The following is an 18,887-nucleotide window of genomic DNA, read 5'->3' on the forward strand; positions in this document are numbered from 1 at the left end:
ATAAAAACATATAATTTAGAAATATAATTATTGTCAATTTTTTAACAAAACTTTAGTTATAAACTTTTATTATTTATATTGTTAATAAATGTAATTAAATTTTTTTATTCTAAAAAAGTGTATTTTTTTTTAGCTTATAACAACATTGAACGAATGTAAAGAGTATATACGCACTCAGGGGATTGTGCAATATATATATAATTTGTTTATATATTTATGTCGTTTTATGCATAATATTATACTATACAAACCCAATCATATTTTTGTAAATTTTTAAATCATTTTATATTTTTCTTGTTTTTTAACATATATACTTGGTTAAAAGTACATGTAAATAGTGTATATTTCATTTATTTCTATATATTTATACAGTATATATTTTTTTATATATATAATTAATTAATAGAATTAACTATATTATAAGCCTTACGTTATTATAGAGAATAAATTATAATAGGAAATGAAACACATACAAATGTATATATAATATATATTATACAGGTATATATGCAATTATACAAATGAAGATTATATATACCTAATACGTGGGGATTGTGTATGTTGTTTCTTTTACCGTATTTGTGTGATTTATCTCTTAAATAATTTTTATATTCATGTTGTTTTTGTATGCATTGAAGATTTTCTTGTTTTTTATATGAAAAATAATAAACTTATATATTTTATTATTAATTATTTTATGTGTAATATACGTATTACACCTTGTTTTATTCTTTTTCCGATAATTTCCAATATGTGTACCTTTTAAATACCTTTAAAAAAAACGAAGAAAACAATATAAACAAAATAAATTAACTATGATGTGAACACCAGTGAAATATAAGTTATACAAAATAATGACATAAAGAATAGGGACAGAAATAGCTATAACACTAATAAAACAGAAAACGTGCATATATATATAGATATATATATTATATGCATAAATTGAAGTTTATACAATATTTTTAACTTATAAAAATTATAATGTTATAATATATTAAATATAGAATGGGAAACTGTGTATCATATTCTTCTCATTTTGATGTTTATAAAACTAATAAAAATGAATATTATGAAAATTTAATATGTAATTTTGTTAAGGGGGATAAACATAGCCTTGTCCAGAAGGCTTTTATTATATATGAATGTAAGCGAAAAAATGCATAAACAATATTATGAAATAGTAAATATGTTGCAACATCATTTGTTTGATCTATGAGTATATGTGTGGTGTTCATATATAAATATGCTTATATTAGTTATTGTTTATTAAGAAAAACTGTGTGGCTGTAAATAATGTATTGTGCTTGTGGTCGTGTGCATATTTTCATATATTCCACTCCCCTCTATGAATATTAGAAGGCGTGGTTTTATTTTTATTTCTTTATACACACATATATGTACACTTCTTTTTCATTTCCAATTTTGTAGTTTTACGGAAAAAATCAGAAAATAAAGATGAATACTTATATTATATCACCAACAACACTCAGAGAAAAAAAGTAAAAAGCGCATTAGTGAAATTAGGTGAAGATAAGGATATAGATTTTTTTAATTTTTTATTAAAGTTATATAAAAAAATGAACAATGATTATTACAAAAATATTAACGATTTTAATTATACACATTATTATAATATGTTTCTTCATGAAAATTCAAAATTTTCAAATTTTCCAGATCAAATTAATATAATACAAAAAATATATAATTTTATAAGAATAAAATATATTTTAGAAAATATATGCTTACATGTTTATTTTGAAAAGTATGGAAGATACAATAAACCCTATGAAATAAACAATAATTTTGAAAATAAAGTATTAAATAATAATGAATTAGTAAAAGATAATGATAAATCACTTGAATTATTAAACTTAAAGAAAAATACAATGAATATTATGTCTACGGAAAGAAGGAAAATGCTTAAATCAATAAGAAGCAATTTTAAAAAAATTGAAAATATATCTACAAATAATATACAACAGCCAATTGTATTTGATAGATTTAAAATGTCAAATGAAATATGTTTATATATTTTGAATAATAATTATAAAATAAAATGTATTTTATACAATATATTTATTGTTTTATATTTTCTAAATAAATATTGTAATGTGTTTACCATAGATGATGATACAAAAGATATATTAAAAGGTGAAGTAAAAGACGAAATAAAAAATGAGCGATCAAAAAACAAATGTTTAAATAAAGATAAAATAATATACACATTAGAACATGGAAATGTGTATATGTGTTATTTGTTTATTTCTTTATGTCTATGTTTTGATAAAAAAATTGAAGAAGATATATTATTTAATCATAATATTAATTTAAATCAAGAGAATTTATGTTTTTCTAAATGTATTAGTGAATTTTTAGATTTATGTAGAATTTCTTGTAATAAATCAAATAAATTTTCTTCTTATGAAATTAAAAAAAAAGAAAAAAATATATATCATTGTTCTTTAAAATCAATTCAAAATGTGGGAATCAATGATAGCTTAATAAATTCATATTTTATATGTCAAAATAAATTTCTAAAAAGTATTATAAATATTGGAAACAGTAATTATTTTATAAATGATAGTATGATAGTATTTTGCTTTATTCTTTTTGGTAATATAAATTATATAAGCGCACATTCAAATGGTAAAAAAAGAAATGGCAATCATTATAATCCAAAATTATTTTCGAAAATTAATAGTAATGATATGTTTGGAAGCGAAAATATTATTAGAAAAAAAAAAAAGCGAAAAAGAATATTAAAAAAATTGTGGAATAAATTTCTACGAAATAAAAATTCGATACACAACAAAAATTACAAGAACAGTGATGGAAATAATTCAATAAATGATGATATTATTAATAGTATGTATTATGTTGATTTTAATTTAAATAACATAGGATTATTCAAAATAAATTTATATAATTTAAATATAGAAAGTATGCAAAATGGTGATAAAAATATAGAAAATAGTATTGAATTATATACTATTCAAAAACAAAAAGACGGTAGCCATGTTTATGTAAAAAAAGAAATTGATAACAAAACTGATAATCAATTATTACAAAATGTTAAAAGTAATAGTGTAGATATAACAAATGTTTTGCGAACGATGAGAAACAAAGAAATGTGTTATATTTTCCCTGTAAATTGTTGTGAAAATTTGTACGATAAAATAAAAAAAAAAAACAGCAAAAAATATGGAACTACTACTACGACTATGAATGATAATTTTGTAGAAAAAGAAAATAAAGAAAGACTTATAAAAGTGAAAGATGTAGATAGCGAATTTAAAAATGAAAGTGAATATTCAAATCAAATCAAAATAAATTATGCTAAAAATCAGAAAAATGCGCCCACAAATTATATAAATGAAGAAAATGGTGATAATAATGTAAAAAATGTTAACACAAAAAATTATGCTCATAAAAAAGAAAAAAATAAAATACGAGAGCCATTCTTTATACATGTATATGACACATTTGTTCCTTTTGAAATGGAGCAACTTATTTTAAAATATAAAAACTTTTGTGATAAAGATGAAGAAATAATTAAGACCAAACCCCCAAAATATAAACAAGTACACAAACATGGAAACATTAATAGTGCACTTTATGGGGATGATAAAATATATGAACGGAAGAATATAAAAAAAAATATTAAAATGTGTACAGAAAAAAATATAGACAACTATGATAATATAAATTTAAAAAAAGAAAATAATGAATATTATAAGAATAAAAAGTGTATTAATAACAAACTACACAGTAATATTTTAAGAGAAATTGAAGCAAAATTTAAAGATGACATAATTGCAAAAAATATATTCAAAAGGTATAACCAAACATCCAATGATTCTGATGTTGATTTATTTATAAATAAAATGTACAATATAATAAAAAAAAACAGCCATAAAATTGATAATGAAAATAGTGATAAAAATAAATGTTTACCATTTATGAAAAAAGTTGAGTCGCTTAAAAATGAACAAAAAGAAGAAAACTATAATAATATAAAAAAAAATGAGAAAAGAGAAAAAGCAAATGATAAACAAAAGAGATTAGATAATGAAGAAGAAAAAAGTAATAACAATAATAGAAAAGAATATCATTTAAATAATGAATTAAAAGATATAGAACATGATGAAAATAAAATAAACAATAACAAAGATACTATTGATACTTTAAAAATATTTATTCAACATAAGTCAATTGATAATATATCTTATTTTGTAAATAATGCAGATATTGAAATAAGTTTTGATTTGTTTAAAATATGTAAAATAGAAAAAAAAAAAAAACTAATTTTTAGTACATATGTAAACAGTGATCAATCAGACAGAAATAACATGAACAGAGTTAATTATAAAATTACGTTGGATAAAAATGACAAATTAAAATATATGATTGATTTATTATTTTTACATTTAAACTATAATAGATTATATTATATATATATTCCTAATAGATTATTAAATGTAAGTGATACCAAGTTTGAAAATAATTTCTTTCTAAATTTAATTTTATGCAACGATGATATTATTATAGAAAATTTATGTATTACACCAGCTAGCGCTAACACAAAATTACCAATTGATAAATATATTTGTTCAATTTATTTTGACAAGAATTGTTTTATTAAGATTGTTTTATTTATGTTAGTTAATTTAATAAAAATATACAACAATATAAAAAAGGCACAATATTACTTTGAGGAGAAATGTAATGAATTTATAACAAATTTTTATGATTATTTTAACACAAAAATAAATAAATTAAATTACAATTTTTATAAGAAAAAAAAAAAGAAAAAGTTATTTATTAAAAATGTTTTTTTTAAAAAAAAACATAACGTAAAGAAGTCAGAGCATCAAATTACAACAAACAATGGTTTATGTGTGTCTTTAAAGAATTATTCAAAATACAGTGATAAATACATAAGTACAGAAGAGGATAATAATGTAGATAAAAAGTCGATAATAATTAATGTATCATCCACTTTAAATTCAGACAATTGTACAAATAATATGAATAACACAAATAATGCTCATAGTAATAATAATGATGAGCATTCTAATAACTTTAACTGTTATTTGAACCAAATAAATAATGAAAAGTTTTTTGATATTGGATATAAATACAAAAATATATATATAAAAATAATTGATATAAAATTATATGAATGTATTGTAGAGTATATAGATTATATAAGAGAAAATAACAGTTATTATTATTTGTGTCCATATATGGTTGTTAAAAAGTTTAAGGGTGTTTGCTTTTTGTTTATACCAGTGTGCAAAAATTTTTATTTAATCTTTAATCTCTTCTTTTTCCATTTTCTTAACTGTTCAAATTTTTTTAATTTTAAAAGATGTTTTAGTATGAGTATTAATAATGAAGATAACACAAAAGTAAATTTCATCCTTCCGAGTACGAACAATTTTTTGCATATTAACAATTTGATCAAAATATTAGATATTTACAAAATAGACAGAAATATATATGTAAAATATATACCACTATATAAAGGAGTGGTACAAAAAAATAATAATAATCCAGTTCGTTACTATAAATGGAAAAAAAAACAAATTATTATTGATATTCGAAATTCTTTTTCCTCACCATATTTTATTCATACCAAAAGTTTTGTTAACTTTATTGAAAATACAAATTTAAATGTAACATTAAAAAGATTGTATTTAAATAAAGACGACACATTTTATTTTAAAATAGATAAAAAAAACAGCTTTTCTGGTGATATATATTCAAATGGAAATAATGTTGTTTTTATGTTTAACTATTATTTTCATATATATACATATCATAATGATGAAAAATATATCGCTTCAAATAAAGAACTATTTAGGTATAACAAATACATTATTGTTCCATATTTTAACGATATATATATACATTCAGAAAATTTACTTAAGTATGTAAAAATTATCAAATATTTTGAATCAAGAAGAAATGAGTTGAATGAAAATGCAAATGTTAATGATGACTCTAAAGAAAGAGGCAGTAATAGTTGTATCAATATTGATGATGTAATTAAAGAAGATAAAACTGTAACATTCAGATCATTTTATATCCAAAATTTGTATAAAACATGTGATGACTTATTTATAAATTATTTTTATTTATTATTAAATAATTTAGTTATAGAATTAGTGAATGAAATGAAGTTAAATAATTTTTTGAGCATATTAAATGTTTTACAATTATTAAAGAAATATAATATGAGCATTGACATGTATTTTTGGACTTTATATGATAATTATATAAATGTCTACAATAAATATTGTGCCCATGCTCAACTAGTTAAATTGTTTAATAATAACAATCCAAATGAAGTATATAATTTTGATTTTTTAAAAAATATTAATTATAATTATTGTAATAAGAAAAAGTTTTATATAAAAAGGATAGTAATATTTTCAGCTTGTATATTGATATCTTCTATTTGTAAACATATCATACAATTTTTTGTGTCTAATTTCAATTTTAACTATGAAATAGTATTTAGTACAATTTGCTTATTCTTATTCACAGATCATAATAATAGAAGAAATTTAAGTGATGATCATATGTATTTAAATATTCAGAAATCGATATATTTTAATATATTTTTTTCCCTTAGTTATGTTTTACAATATATTCCTTTAAATGTTCAGTATTTAAATTTATATAAAATTATAAACAAGGTTAAAAAATACAAAACAATTTTAGCTATATGCTTAAATTATATATGTGAAACAAAATTGCCATTTTATGCTTTTTGGCAACATCACTATATACCAATAAGGTTGTTAAAAAACTTTTTTTCATTCAACAAAAAAATGAACATGATTTGTAGAGAGAGTTACGAACTAAATAACATAGTGGATGATAATAGATTTGAAGAAAGTTATTATAATGAAAGAAATTTTAAAATAAATAAAAAGGAAAATATGAAATGGGTTAATGAAAAATATGGTTATAATGTTCCAAACAATTATTCAAATTTATTCAAAAATAAAAAAATGGTAAAGAATGCAATATATAAACATTTTCAGGGTGAAAATGGAAAAAATAAATGTTGGAATATTATATATTATATTATTAAAATGAATTTTAATTCAAATTTAAATACATTCGAGTTTTGCGATTTAAAAAATGCCCATAATAATATACTAAGCTATTTTACAAACATAAATATACATGCTCTTCAATTAATTAATAATAATGATGATATTTTTCAGTTAATTTATTTACATTTTGTTAACTTTATATCAATGTGTTGGGATGAAGATAGGGTTTTAAATGATAATATGTCTAGTTCAGGAAAAGTTACGCCAAATGAAATGACAAATAATAACGGTATAAATAATGTACTAAGTATATCTGAAAAAACGAATGGATATTTAAAAATGAATAACACATTGATGAAGTATTATAGTGGGCTTAATTTAAATGCACACTTTTTGTTTGGAAATGAGTATAATTTTATAGACAATATTGTATTTAATGTTTTGTTAGAAATATTAGAAACATATTATACCCATTTATTAGATATTTTACCGATATTTAAAAAAAAACACTTTAAAATGTTAACATATGATCTTAAAATATATTTAATAAATATATTTTTTTATATATTCGTTACTACAGATAAATATAAAATACATGATATAAACAATAAGGACAATTTTTCAAAATTATATAAACATGAATTTATGAAACAAAAATACAACATGTTGCAATTTGATAAAAATACTGATATTTTAAACAAATCAAAACTAAACGATTTTTTTGTAGAAAATGAGCAATATATTTCACCTCAAAATTATTTTGAAATATTAAAAAATAAAAATGATGAATATGGAATAAATAGTTATAATAATAAAGACAATATTCATGAATATTGTAATTTTGGTGAAACAGGAAATGAAATAGAATTTGAAAGCGAAAATAAAACTCATAGTGAATGTGAAATTGAAACACAATCAGGAAGTGAAACATATTTAGAAACAGAAAATAATAAAAACTTAAAAGAAGATATAATTGATAAAAATGAAAAGTCTACACCAAATAAATACAAACAAAATATTAAAATTGTTTTATTAGATAATGATTACAATATTTATATAATTGAATTTTTCTTTAAACTTATTTTAAGAATCATTCCTTTTTTTAAATTGAAAGATAAACATAAAGATCAAAATGTTATGCTTAAATCAACGATTATTTATAATATAAAAATTATATTGGCTTCTTTAACATCTTTTAAAAACATTATATTATCGATGAAAAATAATTTTTATATGTTTATTTATTATTTCTTCATAAAAGGTTATATATCATTAATTTTATTAAATGTAAATAATGCTATCAAAAATTTCAAGAAAGTTTTTGCTCTTATAGTATTTTTTTTCGGGAATCCGATAGACTCTATAAATACACACCCATTTCTAATATATGTTACATATATTTTATATGTGTTAACAATATTATCCAAATTAAATCTTACGAATTTTTTTGAGGATGTCCATAAAAATGAAACAGAAATATTTAGTGAAGATATTCTTAAAAAGGTATTCCCATGTGATAGTTATTCCGGTGATAATAATAGCACCGGTTGTGATAATACTAAACGTGAAAATATGAATCATACTAGTAGCGATAACAATAGCTATCAAAATGACAGAACAAAAGAAAACGATATAAACATCAGTACGCCAAAAAATGTAGGTGAGAATAATAATTATGAAAAAGTTGAAAGTAGTAAGGAAAAGAAAAATAAAAAAAAAAATACTAATGATAAAAAATATATTAATAATGTATGGATGAAACAAAAATATGAAATATGGATGTATTTGGAAATTATTCGTACGATTAAAAGGAATTATATAAAATTTAATAATAATATATACTTAGTACCATTAAATTACTTTTTTATAAATTTGAAAAAAAATTTGAAGAAATATTTAGACGAAAAAGAAAATAATATATTCGATAAAGCGTGTAATAATGATGATAAAGTAAAAGATAATAATTTAAAAAAATCTGGAGATCCCAATATAATTAAAAAAAAAAAAAATGATGATAAATATACCACAAAGGAAATTAGTATAAATAATAGAATAAAGGATAAAAACATGCTTATAAATATCAATAACAATTTCATAGCACTATATCCCAACTGTGAAAATGTAAGCATTCCTAAATTATATATTAAGGGCGAGATTAATAAATCAGTCCCATCAATGGAAAATATAGACAATTTTGAAAAAGACATAGCATATTATAATAAAAAAATGGATAAAGAAACGAAAAACATAGACCAAATTAAATATCAACATGAGGAAGATGAAAATATTTGTAAAGAACAAAAAGGGCAAAAAAAAAATATTTCTACATCTACAAATTTGAATAATTCTGTAAAAAATGATAATGTAAAGTATAAATACAATAAAATATTATATGGAAGTGTTGATAAAAAGGATATATGTAATATATTATTATATAACATAATTTATATAAACAAAATGAATAGAAAAATAAATAATTGTAAATTTGCATGCTTTAATTTTAAATATTATACATATAATAGAATAATATCTGATTATAATAATTATTACAATAAAGTTATATTGAAAAGTTTTAAGAGCAAGTTATGCGAAAATTATTATGCATACACTTTTGGAAATAATGAAAATGGGGCACTTGCTATTGGAAAACCATCCTACTTAAAGTTATCACCAACTATTGGTGAAATGGGGTATGAAGAAAATAAGACAAGTGTTAAAAAAGGAACAGATTTTTGGTTTACAAATAGTTTGCAATTCTTACCAATGAAAATAAAAAAGATATGTGTAAATGGAAATATGATTTCAATAATTGATGATAAACACAATTTATATATTTGTGGAAAAAATAGCCTTATTGAAACAAAAAATGAATTATATATTAAAGATAAACATATGAAATTAAAAGATGAAAATGAGAATTCGTTAAAAAATGGTGTTATAGAAAAAATTCCATTTGACAAATTCTTCACAAATTTAAAATTAAACAAAATTAAAAAGGAAAAAAGTAATTTACTTGATTATAACAGCTCATCAGGTGATAGTGATGATTTGTTATTAGAAAATTCTTCAATAAAATGTGAAACAACAGTTTGTGTAAATCCAAAATGTTATTGTGACGAATTAACAACCTATTATGAAAATCGAAAACATAAAAACAGTAAATATAACTATTGTACTTATTGTGCATCTTTATATGATGCATATAATAATTTAAGTTCATGTGATAGTGATATATGCTCATCCTCTGATAGTGGTAATAGTGATTCTACATATATTAAAGTTAATAATTTAGATGAAATAAATAAAAATATCAACATAAATCTTTTATTAAACAATAATAAAGATAAATCATTTTTTGTAAAAAAAAAAAATGATATTTTAAAAAAGGTTTCAATAGAAGATTTTAATATATATAACACAATATTATACTCTTCATCATATGCAAACCAATATTTAGCATATGTTTTACCTGATCAGAAATATTCCAAAAAATTCATGAAAAAGTATTTTAATAAAATTTCCATCAAAAACCACAAGCAACGAGCAAGTAGTAAATTAGAATCGAAAATCACCGAAAGTATAGATAACTCAAATTATAATAATAAACATAATGAATACAAGAAAAATATTAAAGAAAGTTCTAATAAAACATCATTAAAAAAAGGAAAATATAAAAAAGTTACAATAGACAATAATATTAATAATAATAAATTCATTTATAATTTTATACACGATATAAAAACGAGAATAAAATTTGTTGACATTTACAATGGTTCTGATTTTGTTATATCCATAAATAACTTTGGACATGTTTATTCGTGGGGAAATAATAAATATGGATGTTTAGGTACTGGTGATAATATTAATAGATATGCTCCGACATTAATTAATCCTGGTCATTTCTTTTTATATGATTTTGAAAAATTGCAAATACATACTAATTATAAAACAGAAGTAAAAGTTAAAAATAATGACGAAGTTAATAACAAATGTTCTGATAATATCTTATATAATTCTCTAATTCTAGAAACTATAAAAAAATATATCTATAATAAAAATAAAGATTCAATGAATAATTTAAAAGCACCTAATGAAAAATCTAATAAAGCTGAAGAAAAGTCCATGAATTCAAATAATTTTGTAAACACTAATAAATATAAAGACGAAGATTTGTTTACTTTAAAAACAAACAATCTTTATTCTTCAAATAATATGTTTAATTTTAAGAATCTAGAAGTTAAAAATGTAGTTATAAGTGTGCATAAAATTTACGTCCCTATTAGTTCTATTTTTTGTGGTGATAATCATGTTTGTGCATTTTCTAATGGATCTATATTTATGTGGGGGGAGCAAAAATTAGGTCAAACATCTATTCCTTTTGAAAATATTTATTTTGATTGTTTTAATAAATCTGATATTTTAGATAGTGAAACAAATGATAGTTGTAAACAAAATATCAGCGACAAGAAGAATACTAAAATAAATAAAACACAAAGAGATACCATATCATCATTTTCAAGTTCGTCTGAAAATTCTAGTGTAACAGATAAAAATAAATATTTTAAAAATTCATTTACCAAAAATATTGCATTTAAAAAAAAAACATTAAGTTCTAATGTTGATAATCCGATACATAACGTTTTTAGTTTAACAAATAATGAAGTATTTCTCAACAACAATAAAATACATTTATCTTCTAATTTAAATTCAATGAATAGCATAAAAAGAGCAAAAAATAACAACAATTTAGTCCTCTGCCCAATTCAAGTATGCTTATTTAATTTGTCTTATAGAGTGAAAAAAGTGGAAAGAAATTCAGAAAGAAATTCAAACAGCAAACTTTCTAACAAGGATACCATTAAGAATAAAAATAATCTTCAAAAATTAATGGATTCAGATAATAATTTGAAAGATTTTGAAAATTATGATAGTAATAATAGCATTGATAAGACCACGAAAAAAAAATTGGAAACAAATGCAGATATGGAAAATACGAACGCAAAAAAACCTAGTTATATTAGAATATATGATTACTTAGAAACATTTATAAAGGCAGAAATTGTAAACATATATATGAACCTTTTTAGAAATGATATAAATATATATACAAATATTCCTAACAATAGTAACATAAATCCATATATTTATGGAATGAAGTTTTATGATTACAATTTTTACGATAACAATTATACGAATGTTCAAGATTATTATGATATAAAAGTAAATAAAAACAAATATAAGAGTAGTAATAATTTCTATTCAAGTGGAAATAATAAGCATAAGGAATCAAATCGCAAATTAATTGATGAAACAAAAAATGAATCTTTAAATCATGAAAAGAATGGTGATATACTTAATGCATCTGACCCCAATAAATTCATCAAATTAATGAAAGAAGATGAAATGATTGATCCACAAATTTATGAATACATTGAAAAAGAAGAAACCGTATGTATTAATATAAAATTAATAATTTTTTTATTTCTTTTTATAAAAAAAAAATACATGATAATTTTCTTGAACAGTATTTTAATGGTATCAAATGTATCTTGTGGTGAAGCAAACACTGTGATAACATGCTTTAAGAAAAGTATTTATGATAAATATTATCAATATATAATGAAAAATATTACTTGTATAGACAATTACAAACATTTGGAAAGCGAAAAATTGAAATCAAAAACAAATACAAATTTGCCAGAACATTCCGCTTCATTAAGCGAAACATGTGATAATATTTATAGAAATGATATATTTGACATTAAAAATTACACAGGAGCGATTATAGGATGGGGAGATAAATCATTTGATGAATTTAAAGTTATGAATTCTACTTATTCATGCTCTGATACATCATGTTTATACCGCATGATAGAAGAAATATTAGCACATTATATGTGTATCTATGTTTGTGGTAGAGATACAAACAATAACTTATGTTTAAATAATATAAATGATAGTATATATACATTCACTCGGATTAGTAATAACTTTTTCAATTACAATTTTAATAATTTTTTATGCATGTACAAGTATAATTATTATCTTTATTACATACACCAAAACAATGTTCACATTAATCATAATAATGATGTTTCCTATATACACAACAATCCCCTTACGTCTTTTAAAAATAAATTTAACATATTTGCAACTCGGGAAAGTAATAATGGAAGTGAAGAAAATACAAGGGATCAAAATAATTTCACAAACAAATTTATAATAATAAAAAAAATTGTTTGTAGTAATATTGTAACATGCTTACTTGATATACACAATAATATTTACATAGCTGGAGACTTGAAATATTATTTTCCGAATTATTTTCACCATATAGCATATGGATTATCACCATTTGTTAAAATAAATCTAAATAACCCCAAAACAATAAAAAATATATCTATTAGCCAAAATAATATTTTTTTGATATATGATGATCACTCTGTAAAAATATTAGGCTACAATAATTATATTGATTTCTTTAAACATCACCATCCTATATTTTTTACAAATAAGCACAACCAAAAACATTCATATAAAAGTTTAACTATACAAAATTCCGATTTTTTAGTAAAAGATGTAAGTATCCTTATGTATTTTAAGTTTACATTTGTATATCTTAATGATTATACATATGCATGTTATATGCTTCAAAACTATACACATAACCATTATGCATATTTTATTTTTATAATAGGTACAAACTGGAAGCAATTGCACTGTTTTTGTTATGAAAAGAAAAAAAGGGAAGAAAAATCAAAAGAAAATAACCATTTAAAACTTTCATGTATTTTATGTTTTTTCTAAAACTATGTTATTTTTGTTTACATATGCATGTCCTTTTTATATTATTTTAAAGTTTCTTGTTTTATATTGTATTGGTTTTAATGTTTATTTAGGAAAAGGTATTGTTTTATTGTGAAAAATAAAAGTGTATTTTTCATACATAAAATAACAATTTATAATTTGAGTTTTAAAAGGTTTATGTTTTTTAGTTATGAAAAAAATTGTTTATTGTTTTTAAGTATAAAATATAACTTATATATATAATTTTATAAATAAAACAGTTTACTCTAAATTTATTTTCAAGCTCATTAGCTTATATAATACAATTTCTCTCATTTTATTACAATGGTAATGAAATTGAAACAAATATCATGAAAAAAATATAATTTATTGAAAGTTTAATGTGCTACACAATACTATTGTATAATATAAGAAAAGTTAGACAATATAACTTCTTCAAAAAAAATAAGACGCGAATAGGTCATCAAATTACAAATATCTTTTCAAAAGAAAAGAAAGTATAATGCATAATTAAAGTTTGTAGAATATATAGATATTTTTTTATCGTACCATTTAAAAAAAGGTTTAATGTTAAGTAAAAATAAGAGATTTATATTGTGTATAACATATTGGCAATTTTTTATAATGGATAATGTTCATTATTAATTTGTTGAAATACCCCAATTTATTATATTCAATAGATTACATCTATGCAAAGTATTACTTTTATATTCACACGATATGAGAAGATGCGATTTTTAATGATGATTATTATTTTTTTATAAAGCGTTTTAGTATTTGCTTAGAACGTGAACTCAAATAAGAAATCATAATGATGTCACCGTTTTTTATTATTACACTTTACTATATAGATTTATGATATTATTTTGTTGTATAAACATAATATAAATGTTTTTTGATTCACTAAATGCACATTGAAAAAAAATTATATGGTGTTGTTATATCACTAGATAAGAATGTGTAGCTCATAAAAATTTTATAATTATTCATTTTTATAAAATATGTGTTTGGTTATTTGAAATATTACAAAATATAAGGTTTTAAATACTACGCAGTATAATTTTTTTTTGTTAAATATAGTCTTAGAGTAACTTCCTAAGTATGGAAAGAGGCTATATTTTTGTTTACACGTAAATTCTTAATAGGAACATTTTAAACAGAATGGATTAAATTATATAAAAATAACATGCAATTATAAAGCATCAAATAACTTCATTAAATAAATCAACAATGCTTATTAATACATATATATAGAAATGTTACGTAACATATATTATTCGTTTTAGTAGACATGAAAATAATGAATAGCTTAAAGGTTCAAAACAATATACAATATCTTTAAATATTTTCAAAAATAAAGGTTAAAATATATTATTCAAAAAATAGTAAATAAAAAAATAATTTGATAAGATCTTAATAAAACATATATATAATGTCTAATTACAATAATTTCTTAAATATGAATAATAGGGAATACTATAAAAAATATGTCATATAATTTATCAAACAAATTCTTTAGGATAAAATTATATATTTTGTCTAATGTTTAATAAAATGTGTATTTTATATATTTTCATAATATAATTAAATAAAATGGAAAGTATAAATTAAAACATATAATTATATATAAAAAAATACAAAATTAAATAAATATAATTTATTTATTACTTAAACATTTTAAAAATAAATTAAGAATTAAAATAATTAATAAATATAATATATAATAATTAAAATATATAAATAATATAATAATTAATATATTTAAAATTAATTAAAATATTAAATAAATATAATAAATAATAATTAAATTATTTAATAAAATAAATATAATAAATAAAATATTAATATATTTAATAAAATAAATATAATAAATAAAATATTAATATATTTAATTAAATACAATATATATAATAATATAATATTTTTTTTAATATAATAATTAAATATATAATATATTAAATTATAATTAAATTAAATATTAAAATAATAATTTTTATAAATATAAATTAAATAAATATATTTTATATAATAATATTAAGTTAAATATTTAATTTTAATTATTTATAATATATTTATGTATATAATTTAAAATATAAATATTAAATATTTTAATATATAAATTAATAATTAAATAATTAAATACATATATAATTAAAAATATAAATAATATTAACTTAATAAACATTTAATTATTAATATTATATTAAAAATAATTAAATTAATATATAAAATTAAATAATTAATTATTAAAACATTATTAATTTAATTAATAATTTATATTTAATTAACATAATTTAATTATAATTATATATATTTTAATAAATAAAATAGTTAAATATTATTAAATATATTAATTTATATTAAAAAATATAGTTTTTAATTATTTTATTAATAATTATAGTAATAAAATATATTATTTTTAATTAATTATTAAATTATTTTATTATTTAATATATTATATTATTTATTAATAATTAAATTGTTTAATATATTTTTATTATTAATTAAATATTATAATTATTATATTTAATATTATTTTAATATTTATAATATTTTATTGTTAATTAAATATTTAAATTATTATATATTATAATTAAATTATATAATAAGTTATATTTTTAGTATATATTTATTTTATATTTTTAATTTAATTTTATTATTTTATATTGGAATAAAAATAATAATAATAAATAATAATTTAATAGACATATAAATAAATAACAATTAATTAATTATAAATATAATTTTTTATTTAAGAAGGGAAATTTTATGAATATATATATTTTTTAATTCATTAATTTTAATTTTATAATTGTTTAATATTCATATTTTATAAAATACCTTTGTTAATAATTAAAATGTATAAAATAAATAATATAATGTATTTACTTTTAAAAATGTAAGCATTAAAATAATTTCTTTAATTTATTTCAACATGACATATATTTCATAGACATTGCTAATTAAAAAATATACATATTTAAACAATATAGGCACTCAAGTATAATGATTTATATGGCATTATTCTGATTTTTCACTTAATAAAATATCTCTTGTTTTGTAAATATGGATAGAATCCTACTGACTTACCCTAATGAATACACTATTTTAGATTCAAAATATTTTTTATATTATGTTCTATTATTTATTACTTCCATTTTTAGTTTTGTATAGTTCATCTATTTATATTAGTAATATTTAACATTTTATATATCCTTTAAGATATGTCCTTTTCTATTCCATGCTTAAACGAATTTCTTAATAAATAATTAAACTTTCTTGTTTTTCTCAACAAATTCAATATGTTGTCAGAATTTTCAAGGGGGACATTTTTAAGTTGTATTGTAAAATTTGTTATTTTATCTTTTCTTTTTGCATTTATAGCATTATTGATATGCCCATTTTTCAAGTTTGTGTTGTTACCTTTTCTTTTTATACTACATTTATCTTTAATTGGTTTCTTATAATGATTTACAGAGTCAACTATATTTATATTTTTACTTTGTGAGTTTTCATATCTTAGAAATGAGTCACTTCGTAGGTGTACATCCTTATTAACACAATTATTTTGTCTTTTGTCTTTTTTTTTAGTTTCACAATGCGAATTATAATTTTTGCTTTTATTAGATGTATTTACTGATCGGCCCGATTGTTTTATAGAATGATTCTCGTTCTTTTCTTTATATTCATCTTTTATATCGTCAAAATTATTAATTAGCAACTTGGCCTTTTTATCTCTATTATATTCATTGTGTTCAAATTTTATATGTTTCATAGATTCTATGAGTAATGAAATATCTTTCATGTTGTTCAACATAAAGTTCATATTTTCACTAATTTCGAAGCATCCAATAAGAGTATAAATATCCCTAAAAATGCATCGAATTTTTTTTTTTAATTTTTGAAACGCCTCATCATAATAATGAACTTTCTTAAGGAGTTCATCATTTTCAAACATAATTTGTGCCATTTTCGTTTTTTCTTTTTTCATATCCAAATAATATTTATTTTTATATATTTGCTCTAATTGGAAGTTATCCTTTTGGATATTTTCTAGATTATTTAACTTTTTTTCAAATTTATTTGTCACATAAATTATATGTCTTTTTAAGTTATTTATTATTTCATCCTTTTCTCCATATAACTGTTTTTTTCCATCTTTTACGAAATCGGGTTTATCTATGTCTTTATCCTTATAATTTTTAGAATATGTTTTGTTATGCATATCATCCATTATATTGTCATCAATGCTATCCGATTCAGAATGTTTCTTATCAAAAGAAAGTTTAAATAATCCCTTATTTTTTTCTTCAAAACAATCTGTAATATTATTCTTAAAATTAAACACAAACTCCGAGCTATTATATGATTCACTAGATATATAGCCTCCTTCCTCTTCCGGTTTATTTATAGAATTTTTTTTTTCGATTAATGGGCCATCATGGTTTATAAGTGTTCGATTTTTGCTCATAGTTACAATAAAAAAAAAAGACAACAAAATAATTTTAAAATTACAAAATTATATTATACACGATTAGACATAAAACAAGAGTACATTTTCTCTCTATGTAAGGTTAATACTTATAAACCTTAATTAAACATATTAAAAAAATTTAGGATATATGATTGTTTATGTTTTTTACCAATGATCATATTTTCAAACGTACACAATTATTTTATACATATTTTAATGTGTAAATATAAACATAATATACAAAAATAGTGTATGTTTTATTGATTATTTGTAGAGTGTTATATATATATTAATAGATAATAACCTATATAATAAGTCTTAATTACATAGTTAATATATATAGACTTCGAATGTATTTATAAATGATAGTTATATTCTATCATTTTATTTTATACATAATATAAAACCTTTAGCAATGACATTTTGATAAAACGTTATACAATTTTCTTAATTTTTATTGATAACACTTTGAAATATATACGTTAAGAAAAGAAAAACATAATATTTAAATTTATGCTTACGATAATTTTAAG

The 18,887-nt window shown here is 19.5% G+C and overlaps 2 protein-coding genes across 2 annotated transcripts, besides 1 other annotated feature; one reads left to right on the forward strand and one right to left on the reverse strand.

Moving 5' to 3' along the window:
- Positions 1 to 1,008: 1,008 nt before the first annotated feature.
- On the forward strand, positions 1,009 to 13,851 carry PCHAS_0831800 (conserved Plasmodium protein, unknown function; the record flags this gene model as incomplete). The annotated part of the gene is made up of 3 exons (XM_016797959.1): positions 1,009 to 1,147; positions 1,432 to 13,652; positions 13,771 to 13,851. The coding sequence occupies 3 exons, from the start codon at positions 1,009 to 1,011 to the stop codon at positions 13,849 to 13,851; spliced, it is 12,441 nt and encodes a 4,146-aa protein (XP_016653858.1).
- Positions 13,852 to 15,625: 1,774 nt separating this feature from the next.
- Positions 15,626 to 16,489: a sequence feature.
- A 608-nt stretch (positions 16,490 to 17,097) lies between these two features.
- Positions 17,098 to 18,351, reverse strand: PCHAS_0831900 (conserved Plasmodium protein, unknown function; the record flags this gene model as incomplete). The annotated part of the gene is made up of 1 exon (XM_016797960.1): positions 17,098 to 18,351. The coding sequence occupies one exon, from the start codon at positions 18,349 to 18,351 to the stop codon at positions 17,098 to 17,100; it is 1,254 nt and encodes a 417-aa protein (XP_016653859.1).
- Positions 18,352 to 18,887: the final 536 nt, after the last annotated feature.

Source organism: Plasmodium chabaudi, assembly GCF_900002335.3.
Source record: "Plasmodium chabaudi chabaudi strain AS genome assembly, chromosome: 8".
In the NCBI taxonomy this organism is placed as follows: domain Eukaryota; phylum Apicomplexa; class Aconoidasida; order Haemosporida; family Plasmodiidae; genus Plasmodium; species Plasmodium chabaudi.